This window comes from Gallinula chloropus (assembly GCF_964237585.1).
Source record: "Gallinula chloropus genome assembly, chromosome: 13".
Taxonomy (NCBI): domain Eukaryota; kingdom Metazoa; phylum Chordata; class Aves; order Gruiformes; family Rallidae; genus Gallinula; species Gallinula chloropus.
In genome coordinates this window covers 3,366,902-3,387,753 of record NC_140098.1, presented here as the reverse complement: position 1 = coordinate 3,387,753, position 20,852 = coordinate 3,366,902, and the positions used below count along the sequence as shown (strand labels likewise).

Below are 20,852 nucleotides of genomic sequence, written 5' to 3'. Positions count from 1 at the left end.
AAAGCACTAAGGAAAACCTCCACCTTGTCCCCATCCAAAGCAGCGTCACTGTCAGAGCTCATATAGCCACGCAAACCTGAGTCCTCCTTGGAACAACACACACAAAAGATAAGGCTGCAGTGACAGCCAGGTCCTTTCAGACGCTGCCCACTGAATTTCCCATCTGCAGTCAGGACAAAGCAGATTTGTTTTTTAAAACCAAGCATACATTAAGCTCTTGGCTGCTACCTGTTTCTACAAGCTGGATCAATTTGGCTGGTGAATGCTAACAGTGTAAGTAACGGCAGCAAGACAGTCTCCTCTACTTTCCCCCCCACGTTAAATGTGACCAGAGTCACAAGACAATCCCTACACTTACATTTCCACACACAACCAAACTACTTGAGACATGCTGGTATATACTTCAGCCAGTTATTCCTGGAAATAAGCACCATGTTATCAAGTGAATTTCCTTTTTCACCACATCTGAGGAAAAATCTGTTGTGTAATTACACGCTTTGACCCGCAGTACAAAACCCCAACATACTTTCCATTTGTGGGGAGAAATGCAATTTATTTAAATAATCTCTGATCTGGGTCTTCTTGTACAAAAACAAATTCTTCAAGAGGGGTCTGATGATCTGCTGGCCAACAGCTTCTCTCACAGGTGTAAACTATAACAGTTCCAAATTCCACTTGCAGATCTAGAAACAAAGCAATAAAGGGATGTAATGTAAAAGCAGTGAAGGCACATGATGCAAAGGTTTGAAAAATGACATAATCAGGGACTATTGCTCATTGCTATACTTCATTCTTTTGCCAGTTCAGGGAGCGTTTTTCATCTTCAGTCTCCTACATACATAACATTTTCTAATTTAAAGATTTTAAAGCAAGCTAACTCACAATTTTCAGAGTGTCTGAAATATTACCTGACAATATTGATTATTTTCCAAGGTCTCATTTAAGAGGCAATAAGAGGTCATGGAATTAATCTATGTTATTGTTATTAAAGCTCACTAATGAGCAAATGCAGTTGCAATCATAGTCCCTCTGCTGTATCTTTTGCTTAGTGAAATCCATAATGGAAACAGAGTGGATTCTACCTAAAATGATCAGTGTAGTTATGCCTGTCAGTGCACATGGTTAGCAAGTAACAATACACATCCCAGCTCACTAAACTTTACCACGAAGGCAACTGTATCTAGTACTCATTGGTCCAGGTCACCTGAATCACTCTGGAGCATGCTGACCAGTGCTGGCATGAGCTGAAATTCAAATATTCTGTTGCTTCCACAGTTAGCACAGGCTGGAATGCCTTTGTTAATGTTGGCTGGAGGACATGTTATGAATAAAGGCTGGCCACCCCACGAGTATCTAAGAGAAAAAAAAGAAAAAAAAAAGAAGTTATTTTGGTTTTTAAAATTTCCTATGAAAACTTACATGTTGGCAAGTGTTCAGGGTTCTCTGAAACCTCTGGACTTGCTTGAAGTAAAAAACATTCTTAGGAGCCAAAATCCTTGCCTAAGCCTCAGACAAATAATTAAACAAAGAATAAAGATGAGGAGGGGGAAATACTTGGAAGGTCAGTGCTTACAAAGTCAAACAGAAAGAGCTGGATTTAAAGGAGACAAAATGCTTTGAATTGACACCTCCAAACAATGCTGTACCTGACTCATCTTAGTAAGCAAACTACATCTGCCTGAAAAACAGAATCCTAACCAGTGGCAGCTGAAGATGTTCAAGAAGTCTCAAAACCTATGGAGTTACACTCCACAGAACTGACGTGGCATCTACAAGAGCTATCATAGCTCCACAACTAACAGGAAGCCAAGGCTGAAGATGGTTTTCCACTGGATGCCAAGCAGGGGATTCTGTGCTTTGCAGAGAGCTCAACGGAGATCTGGCAGCCCAGGAGAAACGGACATCTGACAGGCACATTCTCAGTACCATGAAGGGGAACGGGAGGGCAATGCAGTGACAGTCATAGGGATGGCCAGAAAGTGATGTTGTAGAAGAATGGAAAATTCAAAGAGCATAGTACTGCAAAGTGACAGGCACAGTGGGAAAAAGTTGTCTGAAAACTCTACTACTCTGCATTAGTTCATTTTCTGAACAGTCTGATAATCACGGAAAGTTTCTCATCTTTTTTTCTGTGTGACCAGCCCCATAGACTTTACCACCTCTACAAAAAGGTACCAGTTAGTTCCACCTGCTTCTGGAAACTCGATAAACAAAGATCCCCCATCACTACCACACTGAGACAGCTTGACTGTATAGACTGCACTAGGTTCTCTGGACCAACACTTGGTACGACCCATGAAAACTATCTGTATTACCTGGTACTACAAATAGTTTATGTTTTGAACTCTCTGTTGCAAAAGAGGAGGTAATTCTGAATGAAAGTAGCTGCTCTGAGGTGAAATCTGCTTTTGTTTTGGGAAAAACAATCGATCTACAAGAACTGAAGACCACGGACTCACAATAAGCTGCACAAGAACTCAGGCTTTAAAATGAGCAATTTCTTACTTCAGTAACGTCTCAAGGACTGAGCCATAAGCAATTACAATAAGGTTATAAAATTTCAGAGGAGCAGACAGCCTTGGAAATCTATCACAATGACATACCACTGTGTATTGTACTTGCACCTCAAAACTGCCTCTTGAAGACCTCTATCCTTGGGTTTCACAGAGTCTTCAAAGATAGTTTGTACCTGTTCTCATCAGGTTTTATGCTGAAGAAAGTCTCCCAGAGCAAGATCTGGGGGTTCTGATCCTGCTTTGCTCCTCATCTACTTACACTTTGTATAAGAAAGTCCAACCAAGGACTTAAGTCTGACCACACAGACATAGTAACAGCCCTCTGAGCAACTGGGTTGGGTGTTTTTTTCATTAAGAAACAAAAATATACACATCAATTTCAATTGAAAGTGTTTGTTTTTATCTACTAGCAATCCACATGTATGGTCTGCATCTCCCTGTTACCACCAGATGCTCAACATACCTTAGAATTTGTTCATTACACACAGATATTCTTTTCATAAATTTATGGAAGGTGTGGTCCCCACTTTTGACTTCACTCTTCTCATATTTTTCGTTATCACCTTCACCTGCAACACTGTAAGAAAAGAAGAAAAAGTTTCCAATAGGGTTTCCAGTACAGTGTGCATGCTTTAAATATGGAGGAGTTACTACACATTCACATTACAGTAAGTACACTGAACACAACCTGTACACACTGAAATAAGAGGCAGTTCCTGTGAGAGGGTGCAGGTGAACATTTTGCTTCTAGTTCTTTGGCTTCTGGTGACTTACAATTCTAACAGTGTTTCAAACTACCACATGAGATTCAAATCCATCAGATACCTGCTCATTCCTTTAAAAAATGATCCCTTTACTAACTTCTTCAAAGCTTTCCTAGCTTTTGTATAATGACCTTGTCTTTTTTAATTTTGAATGAAGTGCAATTAAAATTCTACAATTCTATAAAGGCCAACCAAACTCAACAGAACACTACTACTAAGAAAGCATTCCATGCTGGTTCTGCAATTGGCAGTAGCTTTAGTTATCAAAAAATTTAGTGCTGTCCACAATTTGGGAAAAGTCACTGCACATGTTAATATAATCAACAGCGAAACAGGCTGGATGTAACTGCCCACCTGGATTATCCAAGTTAATCCTGAAAATATTTTCAGTAACTACATTCCAAATTTGTCCTTCAGATAGCCTTTACAAATCATATGAGTCTTGCCACCACCCCAGTCTCTAGTCAAAACCCCTAAGTTCTTAAACACTTAAAAATCCAACTGGAATATAAGAAAAGCTATAGCCTTGTAAAGCAAGCAAAAACCCCAACAACAACCCATCCAAAAAAACCCCAACCAAAAGATAAAATATCACAATATAAATTCGTGCCATTTAAACAATATTTTACACTAAACCACACTGGTTTGGTTTCAGACACTGACAGTCCACTGCAGTATCTGGAGCCCAAGGACATTTCAGTGGCTCCACCACTCAGAATAACTCAGGATGCATCTCTGAATAACTCAAAATTTGACAGAACTGTGTGTATTGTTACACTCTTGTAGCAAAGTACTACATACACACCAAGGGTTCCTGAAGGACCCAGTTACGAGCAAAAACCACTCAGGTTTAGCGAGAGGCAGATTTAGATTTTCAAACAGCACAGAGGAAACTACACAGTCCCTTCGGTTTCAGCATGAAATCCAGACTTGTTCTCACCTTCCTGACATCAGCTGTTCCAAGCTGACACCCTCTCTCTGCTGATATTCCTTGAACAGCTTATCTGCATGATCCACATCAAGGAAGCCCATGTAGTCTTCCTCATCCACAACACTGATGTAGAAGGGCTGGAAGACAGGAGCTGAACTAGACGTTGCCGTGTCCACACCCTCGCTGGCCGGAGGATGCATATTCAGGGAGCTGGACCCATTCGCAGCCTCAGACAAGCGAAGCTGTTGGAACTGGGATGCACACTCCATCTCTCCGGACAAGGAGCTGCTCACCGCTTCATTGAAGCCAAGCAGCTGAAGGGAGGCACATGCAGGAGGCTCTGCTCCATCACAGACTCCCCAGTCATCCGCGTCATCACACCAATCCTTTGCAGCAAGGCTCGATTCCTGGTTCTGAGAGGAAAAAAGAACAAGAAAGAACACTGTGAAGAGCAGCCACCCTCACATACTTCAAATACAGTTTTGTAACAGATAAGAAAACTAAAACCTGAACCTAATGCCTGGTGTTATTTTGCCTATTTTCCTCCCAGTGGTAGTCACCAGCATGCCCACATTTACTGTTCACAGCAGCAGTTATGGGAATAAACAAATATCACACTGGCAAAGCAGAGCAAGAATTCACTGACTTTCTGAATGGCCTTTGTACACCCTGTTGCCATACCTCGGCTGCTGGCATGACCACTGACAGATAGTCTGGGTGCCTTCACCTGAAGCACAGTTAATGTACCACAGGCAAGCTCAAAGGACAGAATATGGAGGAAAATACCAGAACAAATGAAAACACCATCATTTTATCACAGTGTAAGGTCATTTACCACAGCTCAAAATTCCATATTGCAAATACACCCGCTGAATAAACACTTTCTGCCTGCTCTCAATAGTTTGTAGCCATCCTCCTCTTACAATCTTCTTAGACCAAGACACAGGTTTTCTTCACAAGTAAAAATACCAGAAGTATATTAACAATAACTGAGACAGATTAAGTAATTATAAAAATAAAAAGTATGTACTAGAAAATAAAGAAAACATCTTAAAGATCAAAACCTAAGCAGTCTAGCCTGATCATTTAAAGTTGATGTGTAGGTGGCACACAGAATTAGAGTGTTAAGTATCCCTTTTGATCATACAGCTGGCCTGCAATTTCCACTCTACAGCAAGCCTGACATGGATCACAAACACACAACTGGTCTCCTAGTACGTAACGTGTGGTACTTCACGGTGTCACAAACTCCACAGTCACGACTCCTCCACACAGCACACGACTCAAACCAGCACACACACACCACAGCTCCTTGGGGGCCCGTGGTTACTTCAACAAGTCCACGCAAATGCGAAACTCATCCCACTGAGCCGCGTGTCTCCTGTCACAGCCCCTCAGGGCCGCACCTCACGCCGCGGGGCAGAGCCCGAGGCGCGTCCCCAGTCACACCGCGGCCCGTCGGTCGGTCGTACCTGGCTCACGCTGCACTCGCGCGTCTCCTTCCCTTGCGCCGGCAGCCACTGGGAGCGCAGCACCTTCCAGCTTCACCGTCCGCGCAGGCGCAGCCAAAGGCAAAGAGACACACGCGTAAGGAGCGCGGGGAGCGGCGCCCCGCGGCCCCAGGCGCGTCCCCACCGCGGGGCCCTCACCTGCGGGGCGCGCCCCAGCAGCCCCTCCCGCCACAGGCGAAGACGTGGGCGACGCGGTGGGCGGGGGACCCCTGCAGCGGGCAGTACACCTGCACCAGGTGCGCCAGCGCCTCCCCGCACAGCCCGCAGCAGGGCGAGCTCGGGCGCACGGGGGGCGCCCAGTCCTGAAAGGCGAACAGCACGGGCGCTAGTGGAGGGCGCTGCGAGGGGCGCCGGCCGGCCGCCGAGCCCCGTCAGGCCGGCGCCCCGCCGCCGCCGTGCTCCCCGCGCCCCACCCAGTCCCGGCCCTACCGGGGAGCCGCCCAGCTTGTTGGTGGCCCAGGCGGGGGCTTGCCCGCCTCCGCGGCACGGCCCCGCCATGGCGGCGTCGCGGAGACCCAGCAGCACGGGCGGATGAGCCGCCATGGCAGCAGCGCCGCCCCGGCCTGTCTCGCCCTCCCCGCTGCGCTACGGCAGCCGCCAGCGGCCACACGCCGCCGGATCGCTCGCCCCTGCCGCCGGCCGTGACACCCGGCATCGCCCGCTGGCGGGGATGCGCTTGTGCGCATGCTCGGGACGTCAGGCGGTGCTGGGCGCGGGGGGCACTCGGCCTGGCGCGGGGGGAACTCGGCATGGCGCGGGGCCTGTGGCGAGTGGTGCGTGTGGCCCTGCCCCGGGATCTCAGAGAAGGAGCGGGCTGAGGGCGCTGCGCGGCCTGCAGACCGGCGCAGGGAGGCATTCCTGGGTTTTCACAGCATTATCTCAGGCTCATGGCCCCATTCCCTCCTGGGATTGGTTGTTCTCAGACACATACAGTGTCTCCTGGAGCTTGGGAACCAGCCTTGGGTACCCTGAGCAGATGGAGCCTCTGCAGCGCCTGAACTACAACCTAATGCCCTCCCGAATCAGGGACTAGTGCAGGTCTGGGGTCCCAGCCCTCACTAGGTAAAAGTCAATTAAATAAAAGTGCCTCTTACTGTGAAGGACTGTGCTCCTTAACGCTTGAATGCTACAGTTCTGTCCAATCCTTTAGCAAAAGAGGGTATTTCTGCACCTGTGGAGTGAAAAGACGTGTTCTGTGAGCTCCTGCACTACTGAATAGTCAATGAGCATATACATAAAAGGCATTATATGCATTTTAGACTTGGAACCAGAAGTTAATATTCATGGGGTTTTTCTCCTGTTACCTACAGGACTGCATTGATTTTTTCAGCTAGTAGCAGTGATGAGTTTTTAGGGAAAAATACACCGTTCAGAGAGGATGCTGGAGAAAAATGTGCCTCTCTCTGTTTTGCTTGGAAAGATTCAGCTTTATTAGAATTAAGCTAAAAAAACCCACCCGAGTGACCCATTTTTAGTCGCAATATATAACGTCAGAAGTAAGTTTCAGGCCTTGTTCTGAGTTTCTCTTCTGTAACTTGTGCACTACACAAGAATTTAATTCCGAATGCTCAAGACAGGGAGTGACTTGTTAACCAGTTTCTAGCTCCAGCTTCAAAATAAGCTTATGTGGTTAACAGGGTTAAAATAAGCCCATGTGGTTAAGACTGCAGAAGAAGTGATGAGCCAGCACAGTGATAGAGAAAAACTGGTTATTGCAACAGATAAAACAGCTCCTAACAAAAGGTCAGGTCTGCAGAAAGAAGAGCTTTCTCAGTGATGACTGTGCTTCCTAGAAAGCTTGCTGCAGTACTTCTGTCAGTGTGCAGTCCTTCCTTCTTGCACGCTGTATTAAAAATCAACCAGCTGCTAGGAAGTGCCCTGCTGATGACACAAGGAACTCTGCAAAGCTGGCCAGTTCCATTTTTGCAATTCTAACTCTCCTGTCTGGTATTTGGATCCTCTCTGGTTCACAGCCATTCCCGGGGAGGGTTGGGGGGAAGCCCTATGTGTTTACATTGCTGGGATGAATGCATTTCTACCCTGAAAGGCGTAAGAACAGGCTGCAAGGAGGGCAGGGAATGTTCCCCTGCAGATCCCTCAGGTTCAGTGTCACTGTTCAAGTGCACTGTTGTGGAATTCTGCAAAAGCCAAGCAGGTGTCATACAGTGGTTTTGTTTCAGGTTATCTCAGTCTTAGAGAAGGACTTCCTCTGTCTTACAAAATAACATGCAACACTAGCTACCATTTAAAGTTATATTTACAATCTCTTTTGCTGTTTTTTTTCTCTTAAGCACTGAACCACTGCAGCTGAACCAGGTTTTTCACAGCCAGCCTAGCTGTAGTTCTCTGCAGTCAGTGTAACAAAAGACTGTTATTTTTCTTCCATTAACTATGCTACTTACACCTCCCTGGGCAGAACTTTCTTCAGCAACTGAGTCATGGGGAGCAGCCATCAACTACGCTGTGCTGGGAATGCTGACTAATTTTGTAGAACCCCAATTCCTTCCATCACTGCTGAAGACTGGAGTCATGTTTCATGTAAAAGCTGTGGCATAAATAGGTTACAACAGCATGTACAACACTGAGTATTTGCAAGTTTGAACAAAGCAGTATCATAGATGGGTGTGCCAGTAGATTTTTTTTTTCACAAGAAGCATCAATGTGTAGAAAGCTATACTATTATAAGGTCAGTAATGATATTAAAATACTGAAATAGTGAGCAATATACCTTTTAAAATTACATACTTGCTTTTCAGGATGGTCAGAGTTCTATCTACAACTCCACTCTGAGATAGCCCTATGGAACAAACCCTTTTCCAGAGGAGAGATGACCTGAGAAGCAGGAATGGCACACAACAAACATACATGGTCACTGACTTAGAAAGGCAATTATAGAAATTATGCATAATTAATAAGGTTTTTTTTTAAATACTGTGTTCTATTGATAGAATGCAAAACCCAGAACAACAGCAGCAGTTGTTCTGAATATTATCAACTAAATATACCACTAATAACTCCTTCAAATATAGATGTGAGTACATACATTTGTGTTAATGTGTGTGTACTGTTACTGATATGTAGTAATAGTGGATAGATTGATATAGATGTAATTTAAAAGTCAATTAATTAATATAGCTTTAATATAAGGAGAATTTGCATGTTTTGGATTTTAGTGGAGTATGGCTATAGCCCTTTGAGCTGTTTTGTTAGAGTAGCTACAAAATTTAACCATAACAGTGGAACAGCCTTGAAGATAAAGAAAGTGAAGATAGGGAAGTAATAAATAACAAGACCAACAACCAATTAAGAGACAGAGTATATATTGTTTTCAGCTAAAAGGGGTTCCTAACTAGTTAGTGCAGGAATGTGTCTTTGAGAGCAGGAATGTGTTTTTCAGCCCATATAGAGCATGTGCTGAAGGTAGAAAGTTCAGAGAGAGGAAGACGTCCAGCCTTCATCCCTCAAGACCACCAGAAGACTCCCTGAGTGTCACTGAGCATGCTCTGCCTGGGAGGAGTTAATGTAAATGACTTACTGGAAATAATTTGCATAACCCTGCCTTTTCTTAGAAATGATGCTGACTTTGTATAGTTAATCTGTATAAATATGAGACATTCTGCACACCAGGAGGAGCGATCCCCTGTGTGCCCAGCGCTGCAACACAGGATACCTGCTAATAGTAGCCCAGGCTAGTGAGTTTTGATTCTGGCTTTTTGAGGCTTCCTTACCTTGGGCTGAACTGGGCATCTGTACCATGGGACCAGCCTCCAAACAAGTTTTATTCTGTATATTTAATATTCATGGTCACTATTCCAGTATTTCAGCATTATGTGACAGCCCTCCCAGGAAGAGAAGCCATAGACTGTGGGACACTCAGCACCAATTAAAGGGGTAGTTAGAGCTAATTTACTGCAGTTTGTTTATATTGAGATGAGGGAAGTTCTTCTAGATTCTTGGATGCTTACATTGTATGTTCCTTTGTGCCTGGCAAGAGTATCTTGTTATTTAACTGCAAAAAAGCCACTCTGCTGCTTGTGTGCCCTGATGCATTCCAGATACTCCAAAAATGTGGTCACAGCTGCTAATGCCCTTGAAAGGAAGAAGACTGGGGGGGGAGCATGCTTTTCACAGAAGTGCATTTCCCCTTTGTGGGCCCACGGACAACGCTGAGCTAACAACAGGCAGTGAACAACTTTATGCTCTGCTCTCCCCTCTGTCTCAGTGGGTGTCTGTCCTGCCAGCAATGCTTCCTCCCTCCAGGCAGTGAACTGTGAACTCATGGCCAAGAAGGCTTGAACAGCTAACTCCACCACAGAACAGCCTGTGTAAAATCTAGTGTCTTGAAGCTAAGATCCTGCAAAGAGAGGTGGAAAATTCATTTCTGAAGCCCCTGGAGTTGAAGAAAGAAACTGAGCACATTTCTGGCTTGTTGGGTGTGATTTAGCCCCTTGGAATGAGCCTGCAGCAGTGAAAGAAAAGGAAGTTCCAAAAAAATCAAAAGCAACATTTATTTATAACAGTTTACAAAACAAGAAAACAAGTAGAGATTTTTCTGTCCTCATTTGTGAGATGTCAAACCCATCTTGTAGAGGTTTTTTGATGGACACTCTGCTCCCTACAAACTGTTTCCAATTAAAGTAAGTGGAAAGAGGCTGTAAGAATGACAACTGACCATCCTCTTCTGAAAGAAGAGAATAAATGTGTAACATCTGCTGACATATGATGAATTCTGTATAGATAACTTCTTACAGATTTCAATATATCATCCAATTTCTGCCTCATTCCCCCTTCTCACAGCAGCATTATTCAGTTTTGGTATCCACTGAGTAGATGCCATGGTCTGAAAGAATGTGGGGTTTTTCTGCTTGTTTCATTTAATAATGATTTTTAGCCACACAAACATTCCAAACTTCCCTTGATTATCTCCTTTCACTGTGATCATTACAACAGATTACATAGTAGTGAGTTAGAAGGTGAGCATTAAACTCTGCATCCTGACTAATTTTGCTTGAGTTCAGGTTTTAAAAGCAAAGTATACCCTCCACAACTCATAGATCTGTGTGTTCTCTCCTTTCATTCGTCATTTGTTTCGTGAGCTGTGTCCAAAACTCCATTTTATGTTCTTTCAATTTCTCTGATGCCTTTTGCATCAGGTTTATCTCCAGGTATTTTTCATCCAGATCATACTGAGGCCAATGGACCAAGCCTTCTCCATTGGGATCTCTGGAAATAATATAATGAAAAGTTAGCTCTCTGTTTGCCTATCGATTGTTCTCTGACTGCTCAGGCTGAGAGCATTTCAGAAAACTAACATAAGCTCAGAGTGTGTAATTCTAGTATCTGAATAGTTGGATGTTTTTTCCAAAATGCTCATGGGTAGTTTAGCAAACATTTGATAATTGCCATTACTTTTGGATGTCAAACTCTATTGCTCTTGGATTATTTTTTTTTTCTTTTTTTGGTCTGCAAGTTTCCTTAAAAGGTTTTACTTGCAATCATTAAGAATATAAATAATTTGCTTCAATATTTATCTTAAATTCTGCCAAATTTGTAGGAACTATCCTTTAAGTATTGTGATTATGTTTCCAGCAGTGCACCCAAAACCTGACCTGCAATTAACATAAAAATTCTCACCCATTCCTAGCAAAGTTGGTCCAGTATCTCATAACAGTTCTGCTAAGTTTATTTTCTTCTTCTGTAGCATGCCCTGCAAAGTGAGAGATGAAATGGCAACCTTAAATAATCAAGAAAGCAGCAGCTGTATCATTTCCAATAGACCGTAATCAGTTCTACTTGTTACTCTGAGCTGGGAGTTTTACCTGAGCAGAGCTCTAGGAGGGAACTGCAAATGAATGATTTAGTGGAAAGTAGCTATTACTGAAGACAGAAAACGCTTATGTTGATCTCAGTATCTCTAAGAGAGAATGTCTATTCTAAAAGCCCTCCAGTAAGTAAAATTATTAATAATGATGTTTTAAAAGGAATATGTTAGTAAACATGGATACATCACCGGCTAAGAATGGCTTTCCAAAGACAAAGGCAATCTCATCTGTATGATCTGCTTTCACAAACTCTGGCACAACACCTGTTGCTTGGCTTGGTCGATGTTGAAATTCATAGAAGTATACTGGGTTGCCAGCATCTAGTAGAAAATATACAGAACAGTGTTAGTTTGAGAGCTGAAAGTACCTGCCACCAAAGAGGATGAACTTGCATTGCAAGCTATTTTGATAAAATGAAAACACTACCCATTTTTTGTATGATGAAGGGCAAAGCAAACTGTCCAAAAACACACCCCAGGATGGAAGTCTACATTTCTTCTAATAAATGCTAAATTGGAGGCTCACCTCTATGGTATCTGGCCACTTCAATGGCTGAAAGAACAAACAAAGGGTCAGCTATTGCATCAAGAAGGCCATCTCGCACCTCAGCACGGCTTTTTGCATTCCCTATGTATTCCTTGTATATTTTGTCAAGAAGTTCAGAAGTAAGACCCTGAAATGACACACAAAAATACTTCTTAGAATGATGATGAATATTATAAAGAGTAACAGCACTGAATGTGCCATCTGCACATCCCTGGCTAAATCCCAGCCATTACCTTCTCTCAGATAAAATTCTCAACTCTGCCAGAGTGCAGCCCAGAGCTCAGAATTGGGAGTTACACAGCTACCAGGTACAGGCGTTCTCAGGGAAGAGAGATTTGCAAGGACTAAAGATCACACAGTGATGCTGACAAATAGGTATGGTAGTCTGTTTTCCTTTCTGTGGAAATAACTCTTGTAACAGAAAAGAAATCCTGTTGGATTTCATAAAATTCATTTATTGTTGTTGATATTCCTTTCAGAACAAGCCTGGGCTCTGCCTTTCCAGGTTCATGATGTATGTCTATGACATGGTATTTGATCCATTGCAAGTACTGGCCATGTTTACAAAGTCCTTAATTCTTACATAGAAATCTGCATTTTTCTAAATTTAGTACTTTCAGGAGAGCACAAAGGAAACAGAAGGCTAAGAGGTTTGTAAATAACAGGGAAACAAAACCCAAAGATAACTAAACATAGGTCCCCCAGTGCCATTTTAAACATCTCAGGTTATTCTCTCTAATATCCAGCTACTACTTCAGAACAGCGTGTTCTGTAGGTGGTGTGTCCCACCTGCTGGTACCATGCATGTCTTGGATAACCTAGCTTATTGAAAGTGTCACAACAGACTTAGTTTAAGTACCTGAATCACTCCTGGATTTCCACAGAACTCCTTTTTTAAGAGAGGCATTTAGGTTAGAAATTTAAAGTGTATTTGCAATTGCTGCTGGCAACAGGAATACGTCATGTCTACCGCCCATTACTGCCCCGTGTTAGGAAGCTGTTAAACACAATGAAGTTTGCCTTTAAAGTATACCCATCCAGGAGTACAAATACAGAAGGAGAGCAGTGGAGAAGCAGCACTGGCTTAGCCTGAAAATGATCTCTTACCTTAAGTGATAATGGTAAGGAGGCCTGTAATATTTGACGTGCAACATCTGCATCCAGCCCCTCTGCGTAAGGAGGAAATTTCATTGTCTGCATGAGACAGAGAATCATACTTATTAGAAAATCATATATTAACAAAATTATATACAAGTAACAAAATTATAGATCTCTTACCACAGGAAGTACCCATCCAAATTCACAGTTATTTACTCCTATTATATATGGAACTGCATTAATCATTTTTTCAGATAGTAATTGCCTGGGACTCTTTGGAAAAAATACACCATCTGCAGATGCACTGGCGAACATGGAAGGCTGGAGGAAGAAAAATAAAAAGGAAGGAAAGAAAGTTTCATTCACACACAAATTTCACTTCTAGAAAAAAAATTCAGAATTTCACTGTAGTTCCAAAGAAAAACAAATAAAGTGCTAAGTGAAAATACAAGAAGCAACAGTATTCAAGCCATCTCTAGATTTTCTCTGACAGATTTTCTGCACTAGGCAGAAGATTCTGTGAAGATTAGCATTGTATTTTTAATGTTTGTGAAACATAAGGGATGTTGTCAAATTTACATCTCTTAGTTTAGTCCTGTTATGGGATGTGTGGAGCAGTAGTGGAAAAATTAAGTTCTGTGTGGAACCCACAAAACAATATGGAAGGCAGCACTGTGATGAAAAATTCTAAGGAGGACATAATGTATTATATTAATTAATTTTCAGTTTCTCCAGGAGAAACTGTGACATTTCATACACTCTTTTCCTTCCCCTAGTAAAGCATGACAGCAAAACACAAGTAGCTTAAAGTCCATGCAGAATGAAAGGGAAGTAACCTGTTCACATGTTTCAGGTGAGGTATAGCATAGCTGCAGTGTTGTCACATCCTGAAAAAGTCAAGAAAGTCAGATGATACATTCATGTGAAGGTCTCCTAATATTACAACACACAAATAGCATACTCTGTTACTTGAAATGCCATTTAGATGCAAGGAGTATAATTTCACCCACCATTTTTAGTGCTATCTCTAATAGCTCTTCTTCTGTTTTTTCTCTTAAGCATTCAACTGTTGCAGCTGAACTGGATTTTTCACAGCCAGAGGCTCTAGCGATTCTCTGTAATCAAGGAAAACAAACACTACGTTTTCATGCACTTCCCACAGAAGGCTGCGTGTGCCCCCAAGCCTGAGAGCTCAGCAGGGGGGGCCTAAACTGCAAAAGGATCATTGAAGCCAGACAAGTTCCTGCTGCCAGGAAAGAGAATGGGAAGCCCTTCACACTGTGGGCTGAGCAGAAGGACAAAACATACTTCTCCAAGACATTTTGATACACAAATAGACCAAGACAGTAATTCTGGTAAATAACATGCTGGGCTGAGAAGGCAGGATGACATAAAGGAGTTAGAGCCATGCACAGTCAGAATACGATCATGTCGATGGTATCGAAGAGCCCATTATACCATTCTTGATGATGTCTTTTTGGGTGGAGTAACAGCTGTCATTAGAGAGACAGAGTTTATTGTCTCTTTTATATCCCAGATTAACAAATGTAGGTTCCTGGAAGTTGTTTCTTGTAGTTGGGGAAAAAAACAAGAAGAGTTGAAGGCAGCTCTTCTTTTCAAATATTTGTTTCTTTGCACACAGCAGACTTCAAACAGGAGGGGAAAACCTATTCAGAATCTGGTGCCACTTTCCAGCCAAAAATTATAGCAGTACCTGTTACAGTATTCCTTTGCATTTCATACTTCTTTTCTTCCCTGCCTTCTCTTTTTGCTTCCTTATCTTTTGCTTTCACTCAGACATATGTGGATATTTGGGGATTTGCAAAGCAAGGCATCATTAAGCATGCATTATTTGCACACAGAAATACTGTCTTTAATGACTCTGGTTGTGGTTTCACAAGAAAAAGAAATCTGTTTCTACATTTTGGAACAGATAGTTTCAGATATGCAAAACTATCTAGAGAAATAATTAAAATTACCACAAAATACCCACTTGTCCTTCCTCCTTTGGCTGCTCAGTGAACAAAACCCTGATTGCAGTACCACTCTCTGAAATGGCTTTATGGAACAAGCCCTTTGCCAGGGGAGATAAGACCTGGAAAAAAGCAAGAAGAAGCATGACAAGCACGACAAGCATTATGTTTTGACCACTGACTTTGAATTCCAATATCAGGAATTGCCATTTAAAACATTTTGCAAACAAATGTCATAAGACTGTCATAGTTCAGCTATGCAAAGGGCTTTGGCAGCACTGTCAGGGGTAAGGAGTTCACGCCTGCCTTGTCCCCTCCCATAGCACCTCGCTTCCGAGACCCCACAGAGCTACACTGCAAGCCGGGTACGGATCGGATGTCTCTGTGCTGAAGATGCTCTGCCTGTGCTGCAGAGGAGGAATAAGGAACCACTGGCCAGAAGGCAGGAGATGAGAAAACAGGGATTTTAACCACACACATATATCACTGAACCCTGGTTCCACTGTGTGATCTGTACCAATTTGTGAGAGAGTGGCAAAGAAGAACTTCTTGGCCAGTGTGCTCAGTGTTGATGTGAAAATGTTACATCATCACTGGGTCACAAAAAGCATTGTCTAGCTCAGCCATCATGGCTACTTTGCACAAGTGGCTGTCAGAGCAAAGAGGAAATGTCAAATACATCATTTTAGAAGACTTTTCTCACAAGGATACATTTTTGGGGTGTGGGCACTGAAAAATTCCACACACACCCCAGTTAAATTCAGTAGATGAGGACGAAATTTTGGGTCTGAACTACAAGGTTTGGGTATGAAAATAGCATTTTCATCAAACAGAAAGCTGTATTAATATCACATTGCTTTATAGGCCAAGGGGATGTGTCATCTATAACAACATCCCTTTTGTATCACTTACTTTTTGTGCAGGTACTGAAAATGAATGTGGATGGTGGGGTGTTTTTCCCCCCACAGTCATTAAAATACAATATTACTATGAACTCACAAGAGCAGAAACGCTGACTCCTCCTGCAGATTCTCCAGCAATAGTGACAGATCCTGGATCTCCTCCAAAATGTATGATATTTTCCTGAATCCACTGAAGAGCTGCGACTTGATCCAAATATCCCCAGTTACCTGGGGCATGCTTATCACCAGTGCTGCAGAGAAAGAATACATTTGTTTAAGTGCTCAGTGCAAGAAAAAAAGGCAGAGAAAAAGACCATCTCTGGTATAAGAAATCAGCTGCCATTCTCTACGCTGGGCTTCTCTACACAACTGAAAAGTGTCTTAGAAAGTGTTGAGATAAGAGTATAAATCAAACATGAACAGATTTGAAAGCTGTCTTGGGACTTGTAAATTGTTCCCAACTATGGTATATGTAATTAAGAAGCTATACAGTTTCTTTACATGAACAAGTATGTCTCTTCATAGACGTTTTACCCACATAATTTTTGAAAAACTTGGCAAAAACTGGTATAATATCTTACCTAAAATATCCAACAATACCTAATCTGTACTGAATTGTAACAACCACCACATTGTCAAAGGCTGCTAATGCTGAACCATCATATGATGAAGCTGCTCCAAAAACTAAGCCACCTCCATGGATCCATACGAAGACCTGAAAAGACAAAACCAGAAATAACCCAGCATAGATAAAAGCTCCCAGTGAAAAATACGAACTGTAACCCAGAATATAATATTTTTTACTCTTTCACTCCTGACTTTCAGATTACATTTCACAAATGTGAAGCCTTCAGTCATACAAAATGGCATTGATTTTACTAACTACTAACATTGAACCAGTGCACCATGATTTTCACATATTATTTAGAGGAAACCAAACATTACCTAGCTAAAATGTCAACAAAATTATTTGCAAAATAGGATTTGTGTATATTTCAAACCTCAGCAAATATTTACTGGGGCAAAGCATGTAACTTTTTTATCATCACAAAACTGCAGGTTTGCATGTAGTACAGTTGTAGGTTTGCTGTAAAATAATTTTGCTACAGGTTTTATAATGATTTTGCTTACAGGCAACTTCTGTTTTTCTGTAGAAACAGGTGAATACACATTTAGGTATAAGCAATCTTCAGAAACTCGGAGAGGAACTTTTTCTTTTCTATTTGTAATAAGGTCTGAAAAACTCTGTCCTTGTACTTTATCCTGCAGACACCTGGATAAATGAAAAAATAACAAGCAACAGAAATAACTAAAATCTCAGAGCTGTGAAGTGTAACTTTTATGTATTTCCACAATAAAGTGCAAACCAGAAACCAGTCTCTAGCACATTTCTAGATTCTTGGTGTCAGAAACCCTTTTTTGGTCACTTTACATATATTCTCTCCCTTTGACCTGACATTAAGGAGATCTGTAAAAAGGAGCCACAGGCTACAGCAGTAGGCAGTGACATGCAGATACAGTTCTGCATGTTTCAAAACATAGCAGAAATACAGCTGCAAATACATATAGCTATAAATGACTTCAATGACAACGCAAATAAATTATTTTACATTTTCAATAGCTTTCATATTGTAATGGTAGGCATTTGGCTTCAAGCACTGAACACAGGCAGTAGGATAGAGTGAAATGTTACAACACAGACTGGAATTAGCATTTCTTCTGTGTCCTATAAAGCATGTGATTCAGCATTTTTTTTTCTTCTAACATTTTATTCCAACATTTCCTCAGCTTCTTTTTGTTTCTGTTCCAAAGCTATGCAGTTTATAAACATTGCTAAGTAATGGACAAATGCTCCCCAAACACAACATTATTGGTAAAGTGCAGGTCAATATTAGTTCATCACTGATGCCCATTAAATAAGAGTTTTTAATAAAAAGAGCAGCTTACAAAGGTGCCTTTAGAAATGCATTTATTGTAACAGTGACAGGTGGTAGCAAGATGGCACCAAGGAATTTATCTTTGTGGCTTTTGATTGCCCTGTAGATCAGTGCCCCAAAGCTGCATATAATATGAAATTACTAAAAAGGTTGATGACTTTGTCTTACATTGGTGGGTAGGAAGTGGCATCTCTGACACCTTTCCATGGCTTAGGTGGCTGGGGTTCAGAAAATCTCAGCGGTCCAACCGGTGGTGTAGCAAAAGGAAGACCCAAAAAGACATTTACACTCCTCTCAGCTGCATCTACTTTGAATTGGTACCCTCGGACTGTCCCATATTTGGTTACTACTTCTGGTTGCTCTGCTTTTTGTCCTGAGAGATTTAAGCACAAAATCACATAATTAGCCTGTTTGTAGGTAATTGCCTCATAGTTCTAAGAGCTTTAGCTACTTAAACATACACTTTTTTCCACTTAATTAATTTTCATAAATAAGGCTCCAATAAACTTGCATTACTATAGCTGACATTATTTCAGCCTTCATTCTGATTGGTTTGTATGTATAATCTCCCTCAAGTATATTATGATATGTATTTTCTTACTATCCACACACATTAGTAATTGCATACAGATCTTAATCCTTTTTGATCCAAGCTGTTAGTTAAAAGTCCAAAAGATTGCACTCATTAAGAGAAGGCATTTCCTCTTTAAGAAGAGACCTGTGAAAACACAAACTATATTCCAGACCCTTGATGGTAGATACAGCCAAACGAAAAAGCTTATAACATAAGCCTGGCATACACAAATACAGTTAACATTTAGGCAATTTTAAGATCTGTGTTCTCAATGGCAAATTACAGATGTGGTGCAGTGGTCTGCTCTGCCTCAGCAGAGGGACAGGAATTTGATTTCTCTATTTGCAAAAAGGAAAAACAAGACAAGTGACTGAAAACAGATCACAACAAGAAATTAGGAACTACTTGCTGTTCAGACTTAATTTCCATGCAGCAAGGTTTGGTGCCCAGCTCCTCTGATGAAGCTGGGGTTCCCCTAGGTAAGCGAGCTGCACGTGCGCTCTGTTTCCATAGGGAAGGCAACAGGTAAAAACCCTTCTGAAGCTTACCAGTAGCTACAAGCGCTGTAACGCCGATGGTGAGAATCAGGGACAGCAGAGCTGTGTCCTTTCCACTTGCCATTTTGCAGGCTAGTCACATATTTACCTCCACAGTGTGTTGCCTTATATAGTCTGTTAAGAGTAACTGTTACGCAATGCTAACACTGATTAGGAAAAGCAATACTCGGGCTGTGAGGCAACCTAGCCATGAGCAGCCAGAGCAGCTGTCCTGCCTGTAAGCCAGTCCTCTGAGGGGAGAGGAGTGCGGGCCAGCTCAGTGGTGTGTGGGAGCAGAGACCTCCTGCCCTGCAGAGTGGCCCCACAAGTTTCATATTGGCTCCCCACTGCTCCTTATAAATCTTATTTACAAAACCTCAGGCATCAACTATGTGCTTTAAAACGCTTTCAAACCCGTCTACTATTGCACTGTGTTTGTCCTGCTGCTCTAACACTACCAGCTTTCAGAGTGAAGTTAAGATTTCCTCACACCATGCAGTGAAGAGTCTGGGAAAGCAACTGCACTTCTACTTTATTTCATCTGTTTACTTCATTTTGGTATTAGTATCTCAGCGTAAGAGACACACAATATAGCCACAAAGAGCAAAATACAAAGCAATCCTCCTGCTGAAGTAAAAATTGAGGGATTTTTATTCTCACAAATGTTTTTTACAAAAACAACACCAGAAAAATCTTAGCTTTTCCTGCAGGGTGGATACTCCACCTGTCACTCAGTCCTGAGTGTTCAGGGGTGTCTGTTTGCTATCTAACAGTCTTTCACAACACTAAAGAGATCCTTTCTCTTATGTAGTATGAGAACTCTACACAGGATTTGGGTGGTAACTACACACTGAATGCCTTTGAACAATCAGGAGGGTTTATGGACTTCTGTGTGAACTCAAATCTATCACTGGAGCATGACATGAAAAAGAGGGAAGACAGATGACTAGAAATAAAAGAGATTTTCTGCCTATGTTAGAAGGCACCTAAGAGTTTGTGTTAGTTTTATGCAAGCTTTGGGCTCTGTTATTTTTTGTTTCTTGGCAAGGCTCACTACTTCTTGCTCCAGAAAGGCTGCTTTGCATTTTTGTATCACTGAGAATACTCAGTTGTCAGAGACAGAATTTCTATAGATTAATTTACTGCTTTGTTTTCAGCTAAGTGGGCTGTACTGACCCACAGTCATTAAATTAGTTTGCGTATCTTATGCACCTAGCAGTCCTGTGTACTATGGCTGTGCTTGTGTACTTTACTCCGAATCTTAAGCTTGTCTGCACAGGTGTGATTTACAGCCCTTGGGGGTGAAAACCGGGTCAGCTTTGAACTGGGTTGCTTAGAGAGCAAAGGCTGGGCGGGTAGCTCCAGGCACACGGATACTCTGCGCATGCTGAGTGCCTGCAGCATTCGCTCTGTTACTCGGCTGAGTCCCAGTTCTACTCTGGGCTATGCGCTGCAGCAGCTCCACGGCAAACAGTGCCAGCGCTGCGGCAGCCTGCACGGTGGCTGTTTCTGGGTCTCTGGTAGTGCACAGGATACACTGGCAAATGGGATAACACTGAGGATTTGAGCTTCAAAGGAAACAATATGGGCAGTAACTTCAATGCAGAATTTTTGTAGCTTTACTGAGGGACTTTTTTCAGAGACAAATATCACACTTATTCGGCCTATAATTGCATGAGAGTTCACAATTACTTCTTGCCTCAAGTATGTATGGCAGAAAAGTTTAGAAGTTTACATTTAAA

General features: G+C 42.1%; 2 protein-coding genes across 4 annotated transcripts; both read right to left on the bottom strand.

Annotated features, from left to right (window-relative positions):
* Positions 1-541: 541 nt before the first annotated feature.
* PDCD2L (programmed cell death 2 like) lies at positions 542-6,274 on the bottom strand. Of its 2 annotated transcripts, XM_084269958.1 has the most exons (8): positions 6,152-6,274; positions 5,861-6,024; positions 5,684-5,753; positions 4,505-4,624; positions 4,221-4,348; positions 2,980-3,093; positions 1,205-1,353; positions 542-683 (listed from the first exon to the last, which is right to left on the bottom strand). In XM_084269958.1, the coding sequence occupies exons 1-8, from the start codon at positions 6,263-6,265 to the stop codon at positions 553-555; spliced, it is 990 nt and encodes a 329-aa protein (XP_084126084.1). In that variant the 5' UTR covers positions 6,266-6,274; the 3' UTR covers positions 542-552. The 2 variants fall into 2 exon arrangements, with proteins under 2 accessions (XP_084126084.1, XP_084126083.1); XM_084269957.1 differs by having other exon boundaries at positions 4,221-4,624.
* Positions 6,275-10,205: 3,931 nt separating this feature from the next.
* On the bottom strand, positions 10,206-19,195 carry LOC311196662 (fatty acyl-CoA hydrolase precursor, medium chain-like; the record flags this gene model as incomplete). Of its 2 annotated transcripts, none has more annotated exons than XM_084270263.1 (14): positions 10,206-10,945; positions 11,357-11,429; positions 11,733-11,864; positions 12,070-12,217; positions 13,198-13,284; positions 13,369-13,509; positions 14,025-14,075; positions 14,199-14,303; positions 15,182-15,283; positions 16,161-16,314; positions 16,645-16,778; positions 17,195-17,336; positions 18,169-18,373; positions 19,123-19,195. In XM_084270263.1, the coding sequence occupies 14 exons, from the start codon at positions 19,193-19,195 to the stop codon at positions 10,771-10,773; spliced, it is 1,722 nt and encodes a 573-aa protein (XP_084126389.1). In that variant the 3' UTR covers positions 10,206-10,770. The 2 variants fall into 2 exon arrangements, with proteins under 2 accessions (XP_084126389.1, XP_084126390.1); XM_084270264.1 differs by having other exon boundaries at positions 12,070-12,181.
* Positions 19,196-20,852: the final 1,657 nt, after the last annotated feature.